Source organism: Pelobates fuscus, chromosome 7, assembly GCF_036172605.1.
Source record: "Pelobates fuscus isolate aPelFus1 chromosome 7, aPelFus1.pri, whole genome shotgun sequence".
NCBI classification, from domain to species: Eukaryota; Metazoa; Chordata; class Amphibia; order Anura; family Pelobatidae; genus Pelobates; species Pelobates fuscus.
In genome coordinates, this window is record NC_086323.1 from 95,229,106 (window position 1) to 95,249,392 (window position 20,287).

Sequence of the window (20,287 nt, forward strand, 5' to 3'; positions counted from 1 at the left end):
AGTTAGCAATGGAATTTTTGCTAGAAAATATTCTAATTGTGTATTTTGTTATTCACATAGGAGTTGATAGGATGGTTAAGGAGTGATGTGTCGTATAAGAGGTTTCTAGGGTTTGTATATTATTATTGTTGTTGCCATTTATATGACGCCAACAGATTCCGTAGCGTTTTATATATATATATATATATATATTGTGTTTTGTGATAAGGCAGTGAGGATCGTGGGGGAGACTAGCTCACAAGAATGCATTCCACCTTTCTGAGGCTGTATTTTCTTTCATGGTGCAGAGTAAAGACTGGTGTATATGATTACGGAGGTTAGGAAAATGAATCTGCTACAAGAATAGAGGAATATTTGGACGTGTTAAGTGATTAATGGCTGGTGGATGATAAGGGAAATTGGTTGAATTCCGTGAGTTTATTTTGCATCATGTTATTTTAAAGTATAGAGACAGCTTTACGGGCTGTTAGATGCATGTTGTTTTCAACTGTCTTATTTAACCTGCCAGGTTTGTTTATAGTTTAGTATTCCATTTTTGCAGAACAGAATGTTGCCTCTCTGATTTATTTTATTAGCTATAATATAGTGTAATGTTGAAAGTACGTCAGCCTAGTACAAAAGGAGGTTGGCACAGCCAGTCTCGTGACCTCCACCTAATTACCATACCATTGATGTCACTTCTGCCCTTACCATGACCACACCTCCTGTCTCTTCCTTTCCCATACATGTCATGGTCGTCACTTCCTCGCTTGTCATCATTTCCTTCCCTGCCCCTGTCATGGCTGCCTCGATCATAAGACCTACTCCTATCATGCTCATCCTATCTTAAGACATGCTGTTCTCCTTGAATCCCACATATTATGAACAGGAAAGTTATAATTACTAATGGTAATACAATTAAAGATTGGTCTCAAAATGTTTTGATCTAATTGAAAAGGAACCAGAAAACATTATAAGCCTAACTATTAACAAATGGAATAAGGACTTAGATACTAGCATACACTATGGAGGTGGGAGTGTGCTCCAATCTGTCTTTATTGGAAAATGATAGCCTCCAAGATTCAATAACTGACTAACATAATTTTTGATGTAAGCCCAGATATTTTATTATTGCATATACATATAAGTCGAGACTTTGGGCATTATAATGTATTGATTCCAGATCTGTTACTAACAGCAAGTACATTAGCAGCCAGAAACTGGAAACCAAAAAGGATAAATTAATGTATAGCTAAATGTAAAGCTTAACAAAATCTCCATTGTCTTTTTAATTTATCTCGCAGAAAAACAATGTTATTTGTCTATTTTGTAGGTTTTAATACGTTATCAGTGAGGAGTAAAATAAGTTTTATCCCTTTTGCGAGACATAAAATTGTGATAATGTATATTTGTGATGTATGTAAGAATTATATTTTGAGATATGTTAGAAATAAATAAATAAATAAAATAAAGAACGAGAGTCAGGGATAGCGTCTGTCTCCACGGGCACAAGTCTGGTGTGGGAGATGTAGTGGGTTAGCCACTGCGGGATACCCACGGAGTGAAGCGTTCGAGGCCTGTTCAGACAGATGAGCATGTTAGCCTTTTATTATTTTTCTATAGGGAAAGCATAGGGTCAGTCAATAGTTGTTGTAAATGGGCTATTTGCGGCCTTCTACCTGGTCTTGAATGCTGATGGATCCTTATTCTTCCCCCCCCCATCAGTCCTATAGATCTCGTCACCCTCATCCTCTCCTTTACCACCCTCCCCCTCTAATCCATTTCTCCCGTCCACTTTTCCTTCCTTCAAACCCATCCACAACCCTGCCCACCTCCACTGCTTCATCACCTGTCTGCTCCCTTACCTGCCCACCTCCTCTTACTCCTTCCACCGATCCCTCCTCCTCCTTCATCTCCTGTCCTTCCTACTCCACCTTCTCCTCCTCCTACTCCTCCCGTCCTTCCTACTCCACCTTCTCCTCCTCCTACTCCTCCCATCCTTCCTACTCCACCTTCTCCTCCTCCTACTCCTCCCGTCCTTCCTACTCCACCTTCTCCTCCTCCTACTCCTCCTGTCCTTCCTACTCCACCTTCTCCTCCTCCTCCCTCATCTCATGGCCTTCCTACCCCACCTTTTCCCCCTCCTACTCCACCCGCTACTCATTCCTACATCTCCCCACCACCATATCTATATCCTTTATATGCTTCCTCTCTTCTTAATCCCTACCCATCTCCTCCGCCATACCCGTGCCCCGCCCTGGCATCTGCCCAAATGGCCTGGCCATTCTCCTACCCTTACCATGCAACTCCGCCCTATTCAGCCACTTGCCACTTCCCATGTACCTTCCATTGCCACACCCCCTACCCTGATCACGCCTACCCTGCCTCAACTTGCTCAAGTCATGCCCACATCCAATATGACAGCCCCCAGTGGTGTGGCACCTCTAGTGCCGGTCCTAATGATTCTTGCTCCTCATGATATTAATTATTTTCTCTATTGTATCCAGCCAATACACCTTACTTCTCTAAGACATTTCCGCCCACAGACAACTCTGCCTCTACCTGACATCATATTTTGAAGAAAAGTTGCTCCGGCCACTCTTCCGCCACTTCCCAGGGGGGGAATACCACACTACGAAAAAAAAAAGAAAAAAAATCAGACTACGGGAAAAAATCAGACTGGTGGAGGTACACTTCATCATGAAAGACCTATTTTGGGCACTCTCAAGGAAATAGTGCGGTCCTGATCCAGATACCCATGGAAGTAAGACACATGTATCATCACTGGGAGGTGGCTGTCCCTCATGTTTTCTTCACTAAGTCCCCAGAAATCTCATGAAAGGAACCTGGCTCATTAGAAACATGAAACACTAAAAACCGATATCAGCTCTCTACAGAGGGGGGGGGTCAGCAAGAGAACTGTAAATAGAAAGACAAATACCCCCAATCTCACACAAAAATAGGTGAGGATACCTCCTCTACTGCTCCTCATGGTTGCTTTGAACAGATGAAAGAAGAAACAAGACACCTCTCAACAGGGCATGCAGTGGCTTTGCCAGATCCTGACTCCACTCTGTTTGCGGATGAAGAGGAAAGGTACCATACTGGATTTGCTGTTGCCACAGAAGATCAGGTACGTCAAACATCTTCACTTTCCTCACCCACATCTGCTCAAGACGCCGAATTGACAGCCTTCTCAGTGGCATACAAAATGTCAAACTGGAAGACAAGAAGATTTCACACAGCGACTGGCACGCCAGTTAAGCATAGCACGGCTATTAAGAAGTTGGTGGATGCCCTACTCCTGCTGAAGAAGTGGCCATACTGAAGGTGAAGGCCCACGGAAAACTGAATTTAGAAGAAGCACCACTCAGCTGACCAAGCCACAAGTGCACCAAGGGAAGTGGACAGAAGGGTGTCCGCTGAAGAAACTTCTATACTCACCATGTAGATCCTATCCACAGATCTCAAGCTCCTGAAAGAATGACAAGCAGCTGCTGACCCTGAAGAAATACAAAGCTGGAAAACAGAAAGGGGCAACCCTTGAAGACGGGCTGTACTCCAACACTCTCAAGTTCTGTTTACCCAAAAACATGTACTGGGCAGTGGACCCATGGAGTTTTATACCTATCCAAGACCCTCATGAACTCTTTGATCTCTAAATACTCTGAAGCACCTATAATTACTCCTCTAATCAACAGTTACTGCCGATCCTGTGTCATTTGTGCCAAGGACAGCTCAGGCAGAAGAGGAGGAGAATCCTAAGCACCTAGCTAACTCTCACTATCCCTTTCAAGAATCCAAGTGACTATATCCAGGTGCCAAAGAGCTGCCGGTTCAAATATGCACTAGTTATAATAGGCATTTTGCCAGGATGGCCAGAGGCCTAGTCGGTCATCAATGTGACAACCAAGACCATATATCCAATAGTGCATTGTGAAAGTTGCAGAGATCACTCAGTGGATTCACTGTTCCAGATTCAAGACTCTCTCTGCAACATGGGAAGTAACATTTGTTGATCTTGACAAACCTTTGACTCTAAAGAAAAAATTACTTGTTAGAAGACAAAAAGATATCAACAAGTAGGTGTTTGATGGCCATAATAATGCCTGACCACCTGCCATCGATGGAAAGCCGAGGACCCCAAAAGGAGACCTCGAGTCGTGAAGCTAAAGAGATTCAAACGCCAAGCTTCTTCAGGATTATCTGCCCATCCTGAGTTTGTGGTGATATTAATATTGACTAAATGATCCGAGTCCACCTACACTGATGTAGCGTGGGACAGGTTTAATACTATGATGAATAAGTAAATGTGCCCTAGCCAAGGTTATTATGTCCATACACATAATACATGACAAGGTACTCTTGACACACCACATTCATGCTTCAGAACAAAAAAAGGAGCACCCCTCTAAAGGGAAGTTTGACACATATATACATATATATTGATGCCATAGTAGTGCCAAGGGGGGTACCAGATGATTTTGCAGTTAAAGAAAAGTTTGAGTCCATTTTCCCAACCGTCACTGCTAATAATATTTTGATTTGCATTTATTATATCTATTGCAACCAACAACGTTTTGTCAACTACACCAGAGATGCCCTCCAGGGCTTGGCTGAACAGTTGCAGGCCACATCGCAGATGACCTTCCAGAACAGAATGGCCTTAGACATGATTCTAGCTGAGAAGGGGGGTGTATGTAAAATACTACCTGTCACCATGACTTGTTGTGCCTATATTCCAGATAACACAGGTCCATATGGTAATGTAAGCTTGTCTATTTTATGATGTCCCTCTGAAGAACTAAAAAGACTTTAGGAACCGTTCCTTCATAGGGTTTTGTGCCTTTGGGCTAACATGTCTTCTGGAACTAACATATATAGTTTATCTTTTAGTGACTAACATTTTATAGGGGGGACTGTTGTAGAATTATTAAATTACCTATTATTGATTGACTATTATTCTTTTTCCTAACAGTATTTAGAATATTAGAAGGAAATGCTTTTCTAGAAGGTTATGAGCAGCACCGGAACAGTCAAGTTCCTGTAGTATGAAACATTGTATGCCATAGTTAGATCATGAGAACTGTACTAATAAAATGTCTATTCACTAAAGCTTGAGAAACTAACCTTGAAGCTAAATGGTGCCAAGTACTCAAAATGGCTGGCTGCCAGATCCCCCCTCCCATCGAGCGAGCCTCGTGCTAAACAACAATGGCGCTTGTATCTTATGTCCACTCCCGTGTCAAAGATGACGACATCCCATGATGGGAGGATGCCCAACTAGCCACTTAACACCTAGACCAATTAATAATATTGATGGGAGGGTATTGACTTAACCACTTAACACCTAATCCAATTAATAATGTTTATTTGTTGTTATCTTGATATTCTATGATGATGTAATATTGCTTTTATAAGGGTCTGCGAGCCCGCTTTTTATTCAGATGCCATTAAATTTTCTCGAAGTTCTTTTAACCTGAACTCCGTGTGTCAGTGTGAATTTACTTCTGCGTATACGCAATTTTAATCATCTCTAATTTGGACAGGAACAGATAGTCATTCAAACGTATTTGTTTGCTTAAAAGAATCTATATCACTGAATATTTACATAATTATTTTTATGCATCCTTTAACCCCTTAACCCCTCAAGGACACATTACATGTGTGACATGTCATGATTCCCTTGTATTCCAGAAGTTTGGTTCTTCAGGGGTTAAGGACCCATGACGGTTCAGGACCATCACCGGAAACATCCCCTTGAGGACTGGTGATGGTCCTGAACTGTCATAACGGTATTAGGTACTTACATGATCGCCGCCGTTCCCCCGGTCCGCGTTGCTCCCGGTCCGGGGGGACTGCCTGTCTGCCCAGACAATCTCCCCGCAGCAAATTAGGACCCCGCGGCCACGTGATCACTCTAACAGAGCGGTCACATGGCCAAAATAGGTGCCTGTGTATCTGCCTGCAAGGGGACTGTCTGTGCTGACAGGCAGTCTCCTTGAAAGTGTAAAATAAAAAAATAAAGTAAAAAAAAAAGCAATCAGTGTAAAAAAAAAACATGTATTATATCTATATATAATGTATATACATCTTATATACATAATGTCAAACTAAGTGTATTTTTATTTTTATATATACATATATTAAGATAATAATACACATATAATGAAATTACACACGTATATATATAATATATATATAATAACTATATATATTGAATATATATATATATAATAAAATATAAATAATAAGTAAATTAAAATAAATGTAAAAATGTAAAAATAATTTTTTAAATGTTTTAAAATTATATATATATGTAATTTAATTCTAACTGTATTTTGATATTAATCAATATAATAATATATATATTTATATCAAAATACAGTTAGAATGAAATGATATATATATATATCTATGTATATATAAATAAATAAAAATAATATGAAATATACATATTTCCATATACATAATCACATAAACAATTTCATAAATATACATGTAGACTTCAAATATATAAATATGTATATATATTTAAATGCATATATTGCAATTTGAGGGACCTGCCTGACAACCCAGGCCGAAAGTCCAGAGAATTTAATTTGCTAGCACTGTGTTTAACCCTGTAACTTTCCATGACATGGGGGTTACTGTTTTACTCAGGAGACTTCGCTGAACACAAATATTAGTGTTTTACAAAACAGTAAAACATATCACAGCAATGATATTGTCAGTTTTCACACACAAACGGGACTTTCACTGATGCTATTATTGTTTAGATACGTTTTACTGTTTTGAAACACTAATATTTGTGTTCAGTGAAGTCTCCTGAGTAGAACAGTACCCCTCATGTACAGGTTTTATAGTGTTTTTGAAAGTTACAGAGTCAAATATAAGGCTTGATTTTACTTCTTTTTTTTTTTTTATTGAAATTTGCCAGATTGGTTATGTTGCCATTGAGAGCGTATGGTAGCCCAGGAATGAGAATTACCCCCCATGATGGCATACCATTTGCAAAAGAAGACAACCCAAGGTATTGCAAATGGGGTATGTTCAGCCTTTTTTAGTAACCACTTAGTCACAAACACTGGCCAAAGTTAGCGTTCATAATTGTTTTTTGCATTTTTAACACACAAACAAATATAAATGCTAACTTTGGCCAGTGTTTGTGACTGAGTGGCTACTACAAAAGACTGAACATACCCCACATTGAATACCCTGGGTTGTCTACTTTGAAAAAAATATGTACATGTGAGGTGTGATTCGGGAATTTACAACAGATAACAGTGTTGCAATGTCACTATTGATAACTTTAAAAAATATATATTTTGAAACAGCAATTTCCTACTTGTACTTATAGACCTATAACTTGCAAAAAAAAGCATGTAAACACTGGGTGTTTTTAAACTTAGGACAACATTTTGAATCTATTTAGCAGTTTTTTTCATTAGCTTTTGTAGCTATGTAAAAGATTGTTCAAGTAAAAGTCCAAAAACATGTTTTTTTTTTTTTTCAATGTTTCACCATATTTATTTTTTTATTTTATTAAAGTAAATTATGACTTAATACAAATAATGGTATGTAGAGAAAGCCCTTCTTGTCCTGAAAAAAACAATATACTATAATAACTTGTCTGGGAACAGTAAATGAGAGAGAGAAAAATTACAGCTAAACACAAACACCACACAAGTGTTAAAACAGCTCTGGTCCTTAATGTAAAACATGGCCAAAACAGCCGGTCCTGAAGGGGCTAACAGCAATCTACATTGTTCAATTGCTGTTTTGTGCTACATTTTGATAGCTGTGCATCCTATAATTAAAATAAATGCTATTCTTTTTAATGACGGTAGAGAATTAGGTGTATTACACCTAGCACTTTATAATGATGTTTAAAGCCCCAGCTACAAGACTTTTCTTAATGAAATCAGATTTGCCCTGTTCATATACTTCCCATGCAGGTTAACAAAACACTCTGGGCACCATAACAACTTTATAAAAATAAGGTTGCCAGGCACTTACTAACCAATAGGGTTAAACTCAAATGGTTTATCCCTTACGGTTGCCTCCAGCACTGGATCCCCAGTTCCCCCAGTGGCATCCGGCTTCTGAAATTGACTTGGCAGCTGGGCAGCAGCATTACTGACTGACTAGAGCAGTCAGCTGACTCTCTAAGCTAAGCAGTAGCTCCCCATTCAATCAGCGGCACTTTGCATTTTCTGAAAGTCAATTGCTGCTGAGAGAACTGGAGATCCGGTACTCGAGGCAACCTTTAAACGGTTCGAGAACGTTAAAGTACCTGGTGACCTCCTGGCATTTCAATGATGTTGTTATGGTTCCAGAGTGTTCCTTTAATTCTGTTGTAATGTGACACATGGAGCAGGCATTGGCTTTTGATCGGCTTTGCTAGGAAAGGAGCTACAGGGAGTAACCTATTAAAAAATGACTAGAATTCTATACATCAAAGTATGAAAACACTGATATACATGCACACACTGTTACTGCACACACAGAAAATGACATGTGTCACATATTACATACTGGCATTTTGCACGCACACACATAATGTACTGCCCAATGTCCATTTCAACTTTACTGCTGCATTCAGAGGAATCCCTGACACCATTTATTATTGCTACCGATTATTGCTACAGATAACTGTAATATAAATCATACAATGGGAGGAGGTGAATAGTCTTGGCTGGTCCAAAAACCTAAATACATCACTGGCCAGCAGAATATGATTGCTACATACTACAGAGTTGTGCTTATCACATGTAGGAAAACCTGTCTGGCTAAAAATGTTACTGCTTCACCAACTGCTTGGGAACTTACCCACTGAGACGTGTCTGGACGTGCCAAAGAAAGAATAGACAAATACCGGGAAAAAGGAAGAATATAACCCAAAAACAGGAGGCACTGCAGCTAACAGAGCGTATGCCAAACCTAAAGACAAGAAAGTGAAAAGGTTGAGGTTAGACTTGATACAAAGCAGTGCATTATATAAACATTGATAATATGCTCTGCGTCTTCACATGTCAAACCCCAGGGCTGTACATTCAGGGAAATACCATGTCCAATAAACCACTCTGTAGCTTTGTTAATTTAAAACTCTTCCCAATTCAAGGCAAGCACTGGGGTAACTGTGAGTTATACCCCAGGGCTGAATTTTATTTTACATCATAATTTAGACTCTATGGCCTCCCTAAGTTCCCTTTCTGGCCATCTCAAACAATACTGTATACTACGAGGCCCTCCTCGCATACAAATACTTTATAATCATAAATGCAAGGGGGTCCATGCTGGATAGATAGTGACAAAGGAGCCAAGGTCTGTGTACTCACAATACACTTCATTTCTAGCTCATCATGGCCAGTTCTGAAAGCGTGTTGTTAGTAATGAACAGCATTTTGGGAAATAATATCACAAGGATGAAGATATCATCGTTTGGTCCTGCAGCTTGAGGGGTCCTGTTACCTCTCTATGTAAAGGGTCCTTCTTAGGTTTGTTGGGGATGAAGTCAACACTAATAATGGCAATGGTGATAATGCTGAAGATGATCTATTTACCCTGTGGAAGCTGGAGGATCCCCACGCTGACACCAGACACAATGTCCCCTAGAAGCCATTCTTTCACAGGATAGTGAGGCAGCCATTGCAGAATCGGAATGAATTTAAACAACAGCGACTTGGCAGCAGATCTTGAACATCTGTTAAAGAAGGTCAGTAAGATAGCAAAGGTGTCATCATCTCTAGCCATATCAAATCATAACAAAATTAATTAGTATACATATATAGGAGGAAAAAATACACTTATATGTATGTTCACCTATCAAATTAGGTAAAAAAAAATCGATTTACAAAAAAATTAAATAGAGTAAAAAAAAACTTATTAGGCTGCTATTCCGGACTATATTAGTTATATGAAAACATTAAGACTGTCGTCAGCTCCTCTTTCTCTTCATCTGTCCACACCAACTCCCTCTCAAACTCCACTTACTGGATCAGATCCAGTGGAACTCCCTTCCCTTCTCCGTTAGTCATTTACCCGGTCTCCACTCCTTCAAAAAAAAAAAAAAGATTTTAAACTCACTTCTTCAGGAAAGCGTATAAATTCTCCCCCCACTCCCACCTCTCCACGCACCCTGATTTCTCTCCTGCAACTGTCGTAAACAAAACAACAAAAAAAAAACCACTAGGTCTTCAGTGAATACAGTGAATACTATTCTACCAACCTACTTTTCTACACCTACCCGTCCCTTCCCTTTGTGACACTTTACCCCACTCCCTCTAGCTAGTAAGCACATGGAGCAGAGCCCTCAATCCCTATGTTCCTGTGTTACCAACTCACCTGGTTATAATTACATGTCTGTTAGTCCAACCACTGTACAACACTACAGAATTCGTAGGAGTGTTGCGGTCACCGGCCCGCCGAGCCTCACGGCCGTGCCCGACCGGCACGACCGCACCGACTACACGAGCTTACCTGCTCGTCGGCGAGCCGGGAACCGCGCACATAGTTCTTCCGGGCATCACGCCCGAATCCAATATGGCGCCGACCACGTGGTCGCGTCTATGGATAGCCCCGCCCCCGAGAATTATACTAACGTGTGCGTGACGTCACGACGTCAACGCACACGCACGTTTTGGGGTCAGAGGTCGCCCTCTGACCAATCATAGCTTAGAGAGGGGTATTTAAACCCCTAATTCACCCCAGTACTTTGCCATGTCGTGGTTTCAGTTTCCTGGTTTCCTGAAAGTGCTATTTTCGTGTTTCTGATTTCCTGGTATCCTGATCCTTGGCGTTTCCCTGGTTATTCTGATCTCTGGTTTCCCTGACTTGGCTTGTTTAATCGGTATTGAGTATTTTCTGGCTTCCTTGACCTCGGCTTTCCCTTTGACCATTCTCTGTCTCTAACGTATTAGTCCGGCCATTCTAAGGTCCGGTTTACGCTCTATCCTGTTATTTTCCTTTTCTTACTTATGTATATGTTTACATAGTTTCTGCGTGCTGGACCACATTACTAGTCGTGACATTACGACATGGCCATGGATCCTGCAGAACTATGCAAACATAGTTAGGTTAGACCACAGGTTAGACCAATTTGCCCAGGCATTTCAGACCTTGCTCCAGAGGACTGCCTATTTAGAGGTCCCTCCTGTACCACCTGTGGTTCCGCCACCTGTAGTGGTTCCCGTACCACATAAACCACCGTCCATAACCTTGTCACCGCCCCCTCGCTATGGAGGTGATTCTAAGGAATTCAGAGGTTTTTTAAACCAAATTGAATACCACTTTGAGGCCTCCCCAGGTTCATTCCCTACAGATAGATCTAAAATAGGCTATCTGATGAACCAATTAACTGGAAAAGCCTTGACCTGGGCTAACCCCTTATGGGAAAGTGGTGACGCAGTAGCCCGTGATTACAGTACCTTTCTTACGGCCTTTAAGGCTACGTTCGAACCTAAAGGCAGGGAGAAGAACGCTGCCAAAGCCCTTATGAGAATCAAGCAAGGCAGTCGTTCTGTAGCCGATTATGCAATAGAGTTCAGGACATTAGCGTCTGAGGTTGATTGGACCAATAGTGGCCTGGTGGCTGCTTTCTCTGAAGGTCTAGCTGAGAGTATACAAGATGAGACTGCAGCTAGAGACCTTCCGGTTAATCTTAATGAGTTTATTGCCTACATGATAGACATTGATAACAGGCTCAGAGAGAGAGAGAAAAACAAACAAAGTAACAGACGTTCTAATTTGTCCATAGCTCCTCGTTTCTCTAACCCAGTGGTGAGTAGCCAAACGCCTCTTCCAGAACCTGAACCCATGCAATTGGGTAGCGCTAAACTCACTGAGGCAGAGAGACAACACAGACGTAACGAGGGGTTATGTATGTATTGTGGCAAGAAGGGACATCTAAGATCGTCATGCCCGGTTCGGCCGGAAAACTTGCACACCTAAGGCACGTACGGGGACCGACCTTAGGTGTGATGTATATGTCCCCTAAATTGACTAAGAACTGTTTCCTTGTCAGAGTAACTTTATCTTTCAAGAACACTACTGTTCAGTGTGAGGCTATGATTGACTCTGGGGCAGCGGAGAATTTCCTAGACAAAGAATTCTCTGCAAAACATCTCCTGCCCTTAAGACATAAAGAGAAACCTATAGCAGTCGAGCCCATTGATGGAAGGCCTCTTACCCAGCCTTTCATCACACACGAAACTCTGCCAATCACTGTTTCAGTGGGTATTCTCCACTCTGAAGAAATGACCTTTCAAATCATATCTTCACCTACAGTTCCGATAATACTCGGTTTCCCTTGGCTCCTGAAACACAATCCACGTTTGGATTGGAGTGAAGGAGAGATTGTGAGTTGGGGTGAGAGATGCAAAGGTGTTTGCTTTAAGCAAATCCCACAACCTATTGGTACCATTAGTGTTCCTGTTGCACCTCCCTTGACCACACAAATTCCACCACAGTATATGGATTCGAAAGAGGTATTTAACAAGGTCCAGTCAGAAGGGTTACCTCCTCATATACCTTATGACTGTACCATAAACTTATTACCAGGGACTATGCCTCCCAAGGGAGGAGTCTATGCCTTGTCCCCCCAGGAAAATCTTTGTTTGGAGGAATATATTAAGGATGCTCTCAGAAAGGGTCATATCCGTAGGTCCTCCTCACCAGCCGGGGCTGGATTCTTCTTTGTCTCTAAAAAAGAAGGAGACCTACGTCCCTGTATTGATTATAGGGGTTTGAATAGGATTACCATAAAAAATGCCTACCCTATTCCCCTTATATCAGAGCTGTTTGACAGATTGAAGGGAGCTTGAGTCTTTACCAAGCTCGATCTCCGAAGTGCATACAATCTAGTCAGGATTAAGGACGGTCACGAATGGATGACCGCATTTAACACCAGAATGGGACATTACGAATACCTGGTTATGCCGTTTGGATTATGTAATGCTCCAGCGGTATTCCAGGATTTTATTAACGATGTCCTAAGAGAGTACCTTCACATGTTCGTTCTAGTGTACTTGGACGACATTCTCATCTATTCCCCAGACCTAGAGACACATCACGAACATGTGAGAATCGTACTGAAAACCCTGTTACAGAACGGCCTTTACTGTAAACTGGAGAAATGCCAGTTTGACCAAATGGAGATACAATTCCTTGGATACGTTATATCTCCGTCTGGTTTCCAGATGGATCCCCGCAAACTGGAGGCAGTTTTACAGTGGCCATTACCCAAGGGCCTTAAAGCCACTCAACGCTTTATAGGTTTTGCGAATTACTACCGCAAATTCATAAAATGATTTTCCTCCGTGATTTCCCCTATAACCAATTTAACCAAAAAAGGAGCAAATTGTATATCTTGGCCCAAAGAAGCAAGAGAGGCATTTGAACTGTTAAAATCTTTATTTTCCTCAGCACCTGTCCTGACCCATCCTGATCCAACCAAACCATTTATCCTAGAGGTGGATGCATCAGAGACAGGAGATGGAGCCATTCTGTCTCAAAGCGAAAGCCCTGATACACCTTTACATCCCTGTGGATTTTACTCTCGCAAACTCACACCTGCAGAGAGGAATTATGACATAGGGAATAGGGAACTTTTGGCCATTGTACTTGCCCTTAAGGAATGGAGGCATCTCTTGGAAGGTTCCTAAGAGCCACTTTTGATCTTTACTGATCATAAGAATTTGGCTTATATTGGGGACGCTAAGAGATTGTCCTCTCGTCAGGCTAGATGGTCATTGTTCCTCTCCCGATTCAATTTCATAATTACGTACAGGCCTGGTACTAAAAACACCAAGGCAGATGCACTTTCTAGGCAGTTTGAGACAGATGAAGTTCCGGAACAGGTGATATATCCTATTATACCTCCTGAATGCCTCATTGCCACTAAAGTTTCCAAAGTGTCTTCTCCACTCTTCTGTGCCATAATAGCAGATCAAACTCAGGCACCTGTGGGAAAACCTCCGGACAAACTGTATGTGTCACCTCAGTTTCGAAAGAAGGTACTAGATTTGTTCCATGACAACCTCACAGCAGGCCATCCTGGAGTCCATAAAACTCTCTCTGCTATCTCCCGGAGGTTTTGGTGGCCTGCTCTTAGAAACGATATCAAAGAATATGTTGGGGCATGTCAAATATGTGCTGTTTCTAAAGTTCCTCCTAGATCGCCTCCTGGACTGTTACAACCACTGCCCATACCTAATGCTCCATGGACCCATTTAGCCATGGATTTCATTGTGGATCTACCCAGTTCAAACGGGTTTAATACAGTCCTTATGGTTATCGATAGATTCACAAAGATGGCACATTTTGTCCCCCTTAAAAAATTACCATCTGCTCAAGATCTAGTTCAAATATTCTTGAGAGAGATCTTTCGGTTGCACGGTGTACCCAAAAGCGTAGTATCTGACAGAGGTACCCAGTTTGTTTCTAGGTTTTGGCGTTCCTTTTGTAAGCAATTGGGCATCGAACTCTCCTTTTCGTCGGCGTATCACCCTCAAACAAATGGAGCAGCAGAGAGGGCGAATCAGTCTTTAGAAGCCTATTTACGTTGCTTTATAAATGCCAATCAGTCTAACTGGTGTGAACTCTTACCCATGGCTGAGTTCGCCAGGAACAACGCCACTCATGAATCTTCTAATCATAGTCCATTCTTTGTAAATCAGGGTTATCACCCCGCTGTTTTTCCTTCTGAATTCTCAGACACGGAAATTCCTGCCTTGAACACTGTAACGCTCAATTGTTGATAAGATGGAAACAACTGCAGATTTCTGAGTTTGATAATGTTTATTACTTTAAATAAAAAAGATAATCAAATTGAACTGTCTCTTTAATTCCTGGCAGGTTATAACCAGCAGCGGTGTTTGAAGTTGTTTTAGGATAAGGTAAATTTAACACAACCAGCGAGAAGTTCCAAATTAGGATGCAGATAATTAATAAGTCGGTGTTGGAAACAAGATTATGAGTTGATGTGGAGCAGATAGCGAACCACTTAGATTTAGGATGGTTATATATTAAGTTTGAGCCAATCTGGTTTACTTAACTTATGAAGGAGTGATAATCCAAATTGGTGATGGAGATTCCACAGAGAATCGAGGTTGCATCAGGCAAGAGAATATCCAAAAACAGTCCGAGGTCGTAGGAGAGGAGAAGGAGGGTAATTGATTAAACAGTCCGGGTCCGATACACAGTAGAAGTAAATATTCAGGTTGAAGTTCGCGGGAGCTTTCGAGTTGATCAAGCACTGTGGTGTTGACGCGGACTCTCTATGAACCCTGGGAACGACCACGTCATAGGAGGGGGAGTGGCCGCGCTCCGAGAACCCGGAAGTCCACGGTCAGCGAATGTCGGAAGGTCTGACAGAACCCCCCTCATAAGAAGCAGCCACCGGATGCTGTCAACGAGGTCTGGATGGGTAGCGAGCATGGTACGCGTTGATAAGTCGACGAGCATGCACCGCGGAGGACGACACCCATGAGTCTTCGTCAACTCCGTAGCCCTTCCACCGGACAAGATATTGTAAGGAACCACGATGGATTCGTGAGTCGAGAATCCTCTGAACCTCGTATTCCTCTTCACCCTGTACCAGAATGGGATCAGGAGTGGTATGAACATCCCTCATGAAAGGGTCGGAGTGGTGTGGTTTAAGCAACGACACATGGAAGACTGGATGCAGTTTCATGGTAGGTGGAAGTTTCAATCTAACCACGTTTTCGTTGATGAGTGACAATATACGAAAAGGGCCAAGGAAGAGTGAACTTAGTTTCTTTGAGGGACGGTTGGTAACAATGTTTTTTGAAGAGAGCCATACTAGATCACCAACCTTGTAAGTAGGGGAAGGTCGTCTACCAGTATCGAAAAACTTTTTCTGAGCAGATGATGCATTTTTAAGGTTATCACGTAACCTGAGGAAGAGGGCAGACATGAACGAGTTATGGTTGGAGACGTATGGATTAGAAGAAGGAAGTCCTTGATCGGGGAATGAAGAAGGATGGAATCCAAAATTTGAGAAAAATGGAGTCATTTTGCTACTAGTGTGTACCGAGTTGTTGTATGAGAACTCTGCCATTGGTAACCACGTGATCCAATCATCTTGTAAATGAGAGCAATAACACCGCAAGTATTGTTCAAGACATTGGTTAACTCTCTCTGTTTGTCCGTTGGTTTGAGGATGATAGGCTGAAGATAAATTACGTTGAATGTTGAGGGAGGAACACATCTCATTCCAGAATTTGGAGGTGAACTGTGTTCCTCTGTCTGATATGATTTCTTCAGGAAGACCATGGAGTTTCACGATGTTGTTGATGAATACTTTTGCAAGTTCAGATGAAGAGGGTAATTTCTTTAAAGGAATAAAATGGGACATCTTGGTGAAACGGTCTACCACCACCAGAATGGTGGTATGATGTTGCGAAGGAGGGAGTTCTACCAAGAAATCCATTGAGATGGACTGCCAAGGTCTTTCTGGAACAGGTAGGCTCAGTAATTGACCGAATGGTGGATGATGGTCAGATTTTGATCTCAGACAGGTTGGGCAGTTTTTGACATAAGATTCTATGGTTCTGTCCTGGCGAGGCCACCAGTAATATCTTTTAGACAGCTCCAGTGTTTTTCTTGTACCAGGATGACCAGCCAGAGGGGAATCATGAATCAAGGAGAGTATTTTATTTCTAAACAAGGGAGGAATGTATAACCTGTCTTTGAAGTAGTACAACCCGTCCTTTTTCGATAGATTGTCTTGTTTGGGAAGTTCAAGATCTTCTTCTTTAAGATGTTTAATATCATCAGTTAATGACGAAATAATACCTATGATTTTAGGAGGTTGAGTTTCGTTTACAGGAAGATCTTGGTGAATTCTGGACAGGGCATCTGCCTTTTTATTTCTGGATCCAGGTCTGTAGATGATTTGAAAATTGAAACGGGAAAAGAAAAGATTCCAGCGTACTTGTCTGGCAGAGAGTGTTTTGTTGGAATGAAGATATTCAAGGTTCCTGTGGTCGGTATAAACAATTACAGGAGTGCGTGTGTCTTCAAGAATGTGACGCCAGTTTTCGAATGCAGCTTTAATACTTAATAATTCTTTTTCTCCTACAGGATAATTTCGTTCAGCAGGAGACAAAGATCGTGAAAAAAAAGCTACTGGATGGAGAGGATCTTGAGGCGTTTGGTGTTGAGAGAGGACAGCCCCGATAGCTGTATCAGAAGCATCCGTTTCCATGACGTAGAGAAAAGCAGGATTAGGTAGTTGAAGAATGGGAGCACTTGTGAATCTCCGTTTTAATTCATCAAAGGCTGCTTGAGCCTCTTCGTTCCAAGCAAAGGACCGTTTACTGCTATTGAGCAGGTTGAGGGGATGAGCAACCTTAGAGTAATTTTTAATGAACTTCCTATAGAAGTTGGCAAATCCCAAAAAACGTTGTAAGTCTTTAGTATTAGTAGGAGTAGACCAGTTGACAATGCAATCTATTTTGGAGGTATCCATACTTATTGAATGAGGGGAGATAACATATCCCAAAAAAGTGATTTCATTGACTTCAAATATACATTTTTCTGGTTTTGCGTATAATTTGTGTGTTCTTAATCTGGATAATACCCATCTCACGTGTTTTCTGTGTTCTTCAAGGTTGTTGGAGTAGATGAGAATATCATCTAAGTAAATGATGACACAAACGTCTAGGAGATCTCGGAAGATATCGTTGATGAAATGCTGAAAGGTTGCAGGGGCGTTACATAGCCCGAAGGGCATGACAAGATATTCGTAAAGACCATATCGGGTTCTGAACGCCGTTTTCCATTCATCATTGGCCTTGATTCTAACAAGGTTATATGCCCCACGAAGGTCAAGTTTAGTGTAGATGGTAGCTGTTCTTAATCTTTCAATCAACTCATTGATCAGGGGAAGAGGGTAACGATTCTTAATAGTTATTTTATTTAAAGACCTGTAATCGATGATGGGGCGTATAGTCTGGTCCTTGTTTCTCACAAAAAACATGCTGGAAGCGGCTGGTGAACAGGAAGGTCTAATGAACCCCTTCCGGAGGTTTTCATCTAGGTATTCCTTGAGGGTTTTTAGCTCTGATTCAGAGAGGGGATAAATATGTCCAAAAGGGATAGGAGCACCAGGAACAAGGTCAATCGGACAATCATAGGGTCGATGAGGAGGAAGTGTCTCTGCTTCCTTTTTACTGAACACATCAGCGAACTCCGAATAGCTGGAAGGTATAGTGGATTCCCTAGTAACATGCAAAATGGGGATGTGTTGTAGACATGTTTTCTGGCAATATGCAGAGTTAAACGTGAGAGAAAAAGGAGCCCAGGTAATAAGTGGGTTGTGAGTCCGTAACCAGTCTATCCCTAATATTATAGGATAAAGAGGAGAATTTATGACATCGAAAACAAGAAATTCAGAATGGACATCATTAGTAGTAGTCCTTAAAGGGACGGTTTCAAGGCGAATGGGCCCCGAGGAGATTAAGGAGCCATCAATAACTCTGACAGAGACGGAATTACGTTTTTGAACACAAGGAATTTTATTTTTTGTAACAAAGGATGAATCCAGGAACACCCCATTAGCACCGGAATCAATAATGGCCTTAGTCGTAATTCTTTCTTTGTCCCACTGTAATATGAGAGAGACAGAGGAGAAATGAGAGGTTGGTTTAGAAGGAAGTACACTCATTATAGTCGTGGTAGAACCATGCTTACCGCCTCTTGGACGTTTCAATAGGGGACAGTCTGGGACCACATGTTTTTGCGAAGCACAGTACATGCAGAGGTTCAGTTGTCTTCTTCTGGTTCTCTCTTCTGGAGTAAGAGGACTTCTCACAACCCCTATTTCCATAGGTTCAGCGGGAGTTATAGGTTTCTCCGGTGCCTTTGAAGAGGTGAAGGGTTTTTTCCATAGAGAGCTAGTGAGTGATTTCTCAGCTTTTCTTTCCCTAAGTCTTCTGTCGATACTGATTGACAGTTGAATAAGTGTATTTAGTGTAGTAGGTAGTTCAGTTCTGGAGAGCTCATCTTTGACAGCTTCAGATAACCCAATACGGAACTGGTTACGTAGAGTTATGTCATTCCACTGAGTTTCAGGTGCCCATCGTTTGAATTCAGCAATGTAATCTTCAACAGGCCGGTTTCGTTGCTGCAGTGTTCTAATGGTTAAATCTGCAGTCGCTTGTTTGTTTGGGTCTTCGTAAAGGAGAGACATGGCTTCAAAGAATTCATCCAGAGAATCCAATATGGGATCATCATTCTCAAGAAAGGAATGAGCCCAGGCCATGGGTTCACCTCTCAAAAATGAAATAACAGAACAAACTTTAGATCTTTCTGTGGGATATGATCGGGGTTTTAATGCAATCAACAACTTGCAGGAATTGATGAACTCTCGGTATTGGGACCTGTCTCCAGAGAATTTTTCGGGGTTGGAGACAGCAGGGTCACTAGCCGAGTGTGTAACTGTGTGAGGAGTATGGGTTTGCACGTCCCTTACATAAGTAAGGATTCTTTCATTGGTGATCTGTAGATCTTGCATGCCTTGAGTGAGAGTATCCACCCTTTGGTTTAATCTGGTGATTTCAGAAGTGAGATCTGCTGTATCCATTAATTAGGCTTGATCAATCTGTAACGCTCAATTGTTGATAAGATGGAAACAACTGCAGATTTCTGAGTTTGATAATGTTTATTACTTTAAATAAAAAAGATAATCAAATTGAACTGTCTCTTTAATTCCTGGCAGGTTATAACCAGCAGCGGTGTTTGAAGTTGTTTTAGGATAAGGTAAATTTAACACAACCAGCGAGAAGTTCCAAATTAGGATGCAGATAATTAATAAGTCGGTGTTGGAAACAAGATTATGAGTTGATGTGGAGCAGATAGCGAACCACTTAGATTTAGGATGGTTATATATTAAGTTTGAGCCAATCTGGTTTACTTAACTTATGAAGGAGTGATAATCCAAATTGGTGATGGAGATTCCACAGAGAATCGAGGTTGCAGCAGGCAAGAGAATATCCAAAAACAGTCCGAGGTCGTAGGAGAGGAGAAGGAGGGTAATTGATTAAACAGTCCGGGTCCGATACACAGTAGAAGTAAATATTCAGGTTGAAGTTCGCGGGAGCTTTCGAGTTGATCAAGCACTGTGGTGTTGACGCGGACTCTCTATGAACCCTGGGAACGACCACGTCATAGGAGGGGGAGTGGCCGCGCTCCGAGAACCCGGAAGTCCACGGTCAGCGAATGTCGGAAGGTCTGACAAACACCCGTTTAGAATCAATTCATGATACCTGGGATTCCGTCCATT

At 41.6% G+C, this 20,287-nt stretch overlaps 1 protein-coding gene across 2 annotated transcripts in view; it reads right to left on the minus strand.

Annotated features, from left to right (window-relative positions):
- Positions 1-20,287, minus strand: part of LOC134568010 (solute carrier family 26 member 6-like) — an 83,769-nt gene that overhangs the window by 49,196 nt on the left and 14,286 nt on the right. For both annotated transcript variants that reach the window (XM_063426229.1, XM_063426228.1), the window contains exons 3-4: positions 9,546-9,685; positions 8,812-8,922 (exon numbers count right to left, since the gene is read on the minus strand). In XM_063426229.1, the coding sequence (XP_063282299.1) occupies positions 8,812-8,922; positions 9,546-9,685 (251 nt within the window). The remainder of the gene's footprint in view (positions 1-8,811; positions 8,923-9,545; positions 9,686-20,287) is intronic.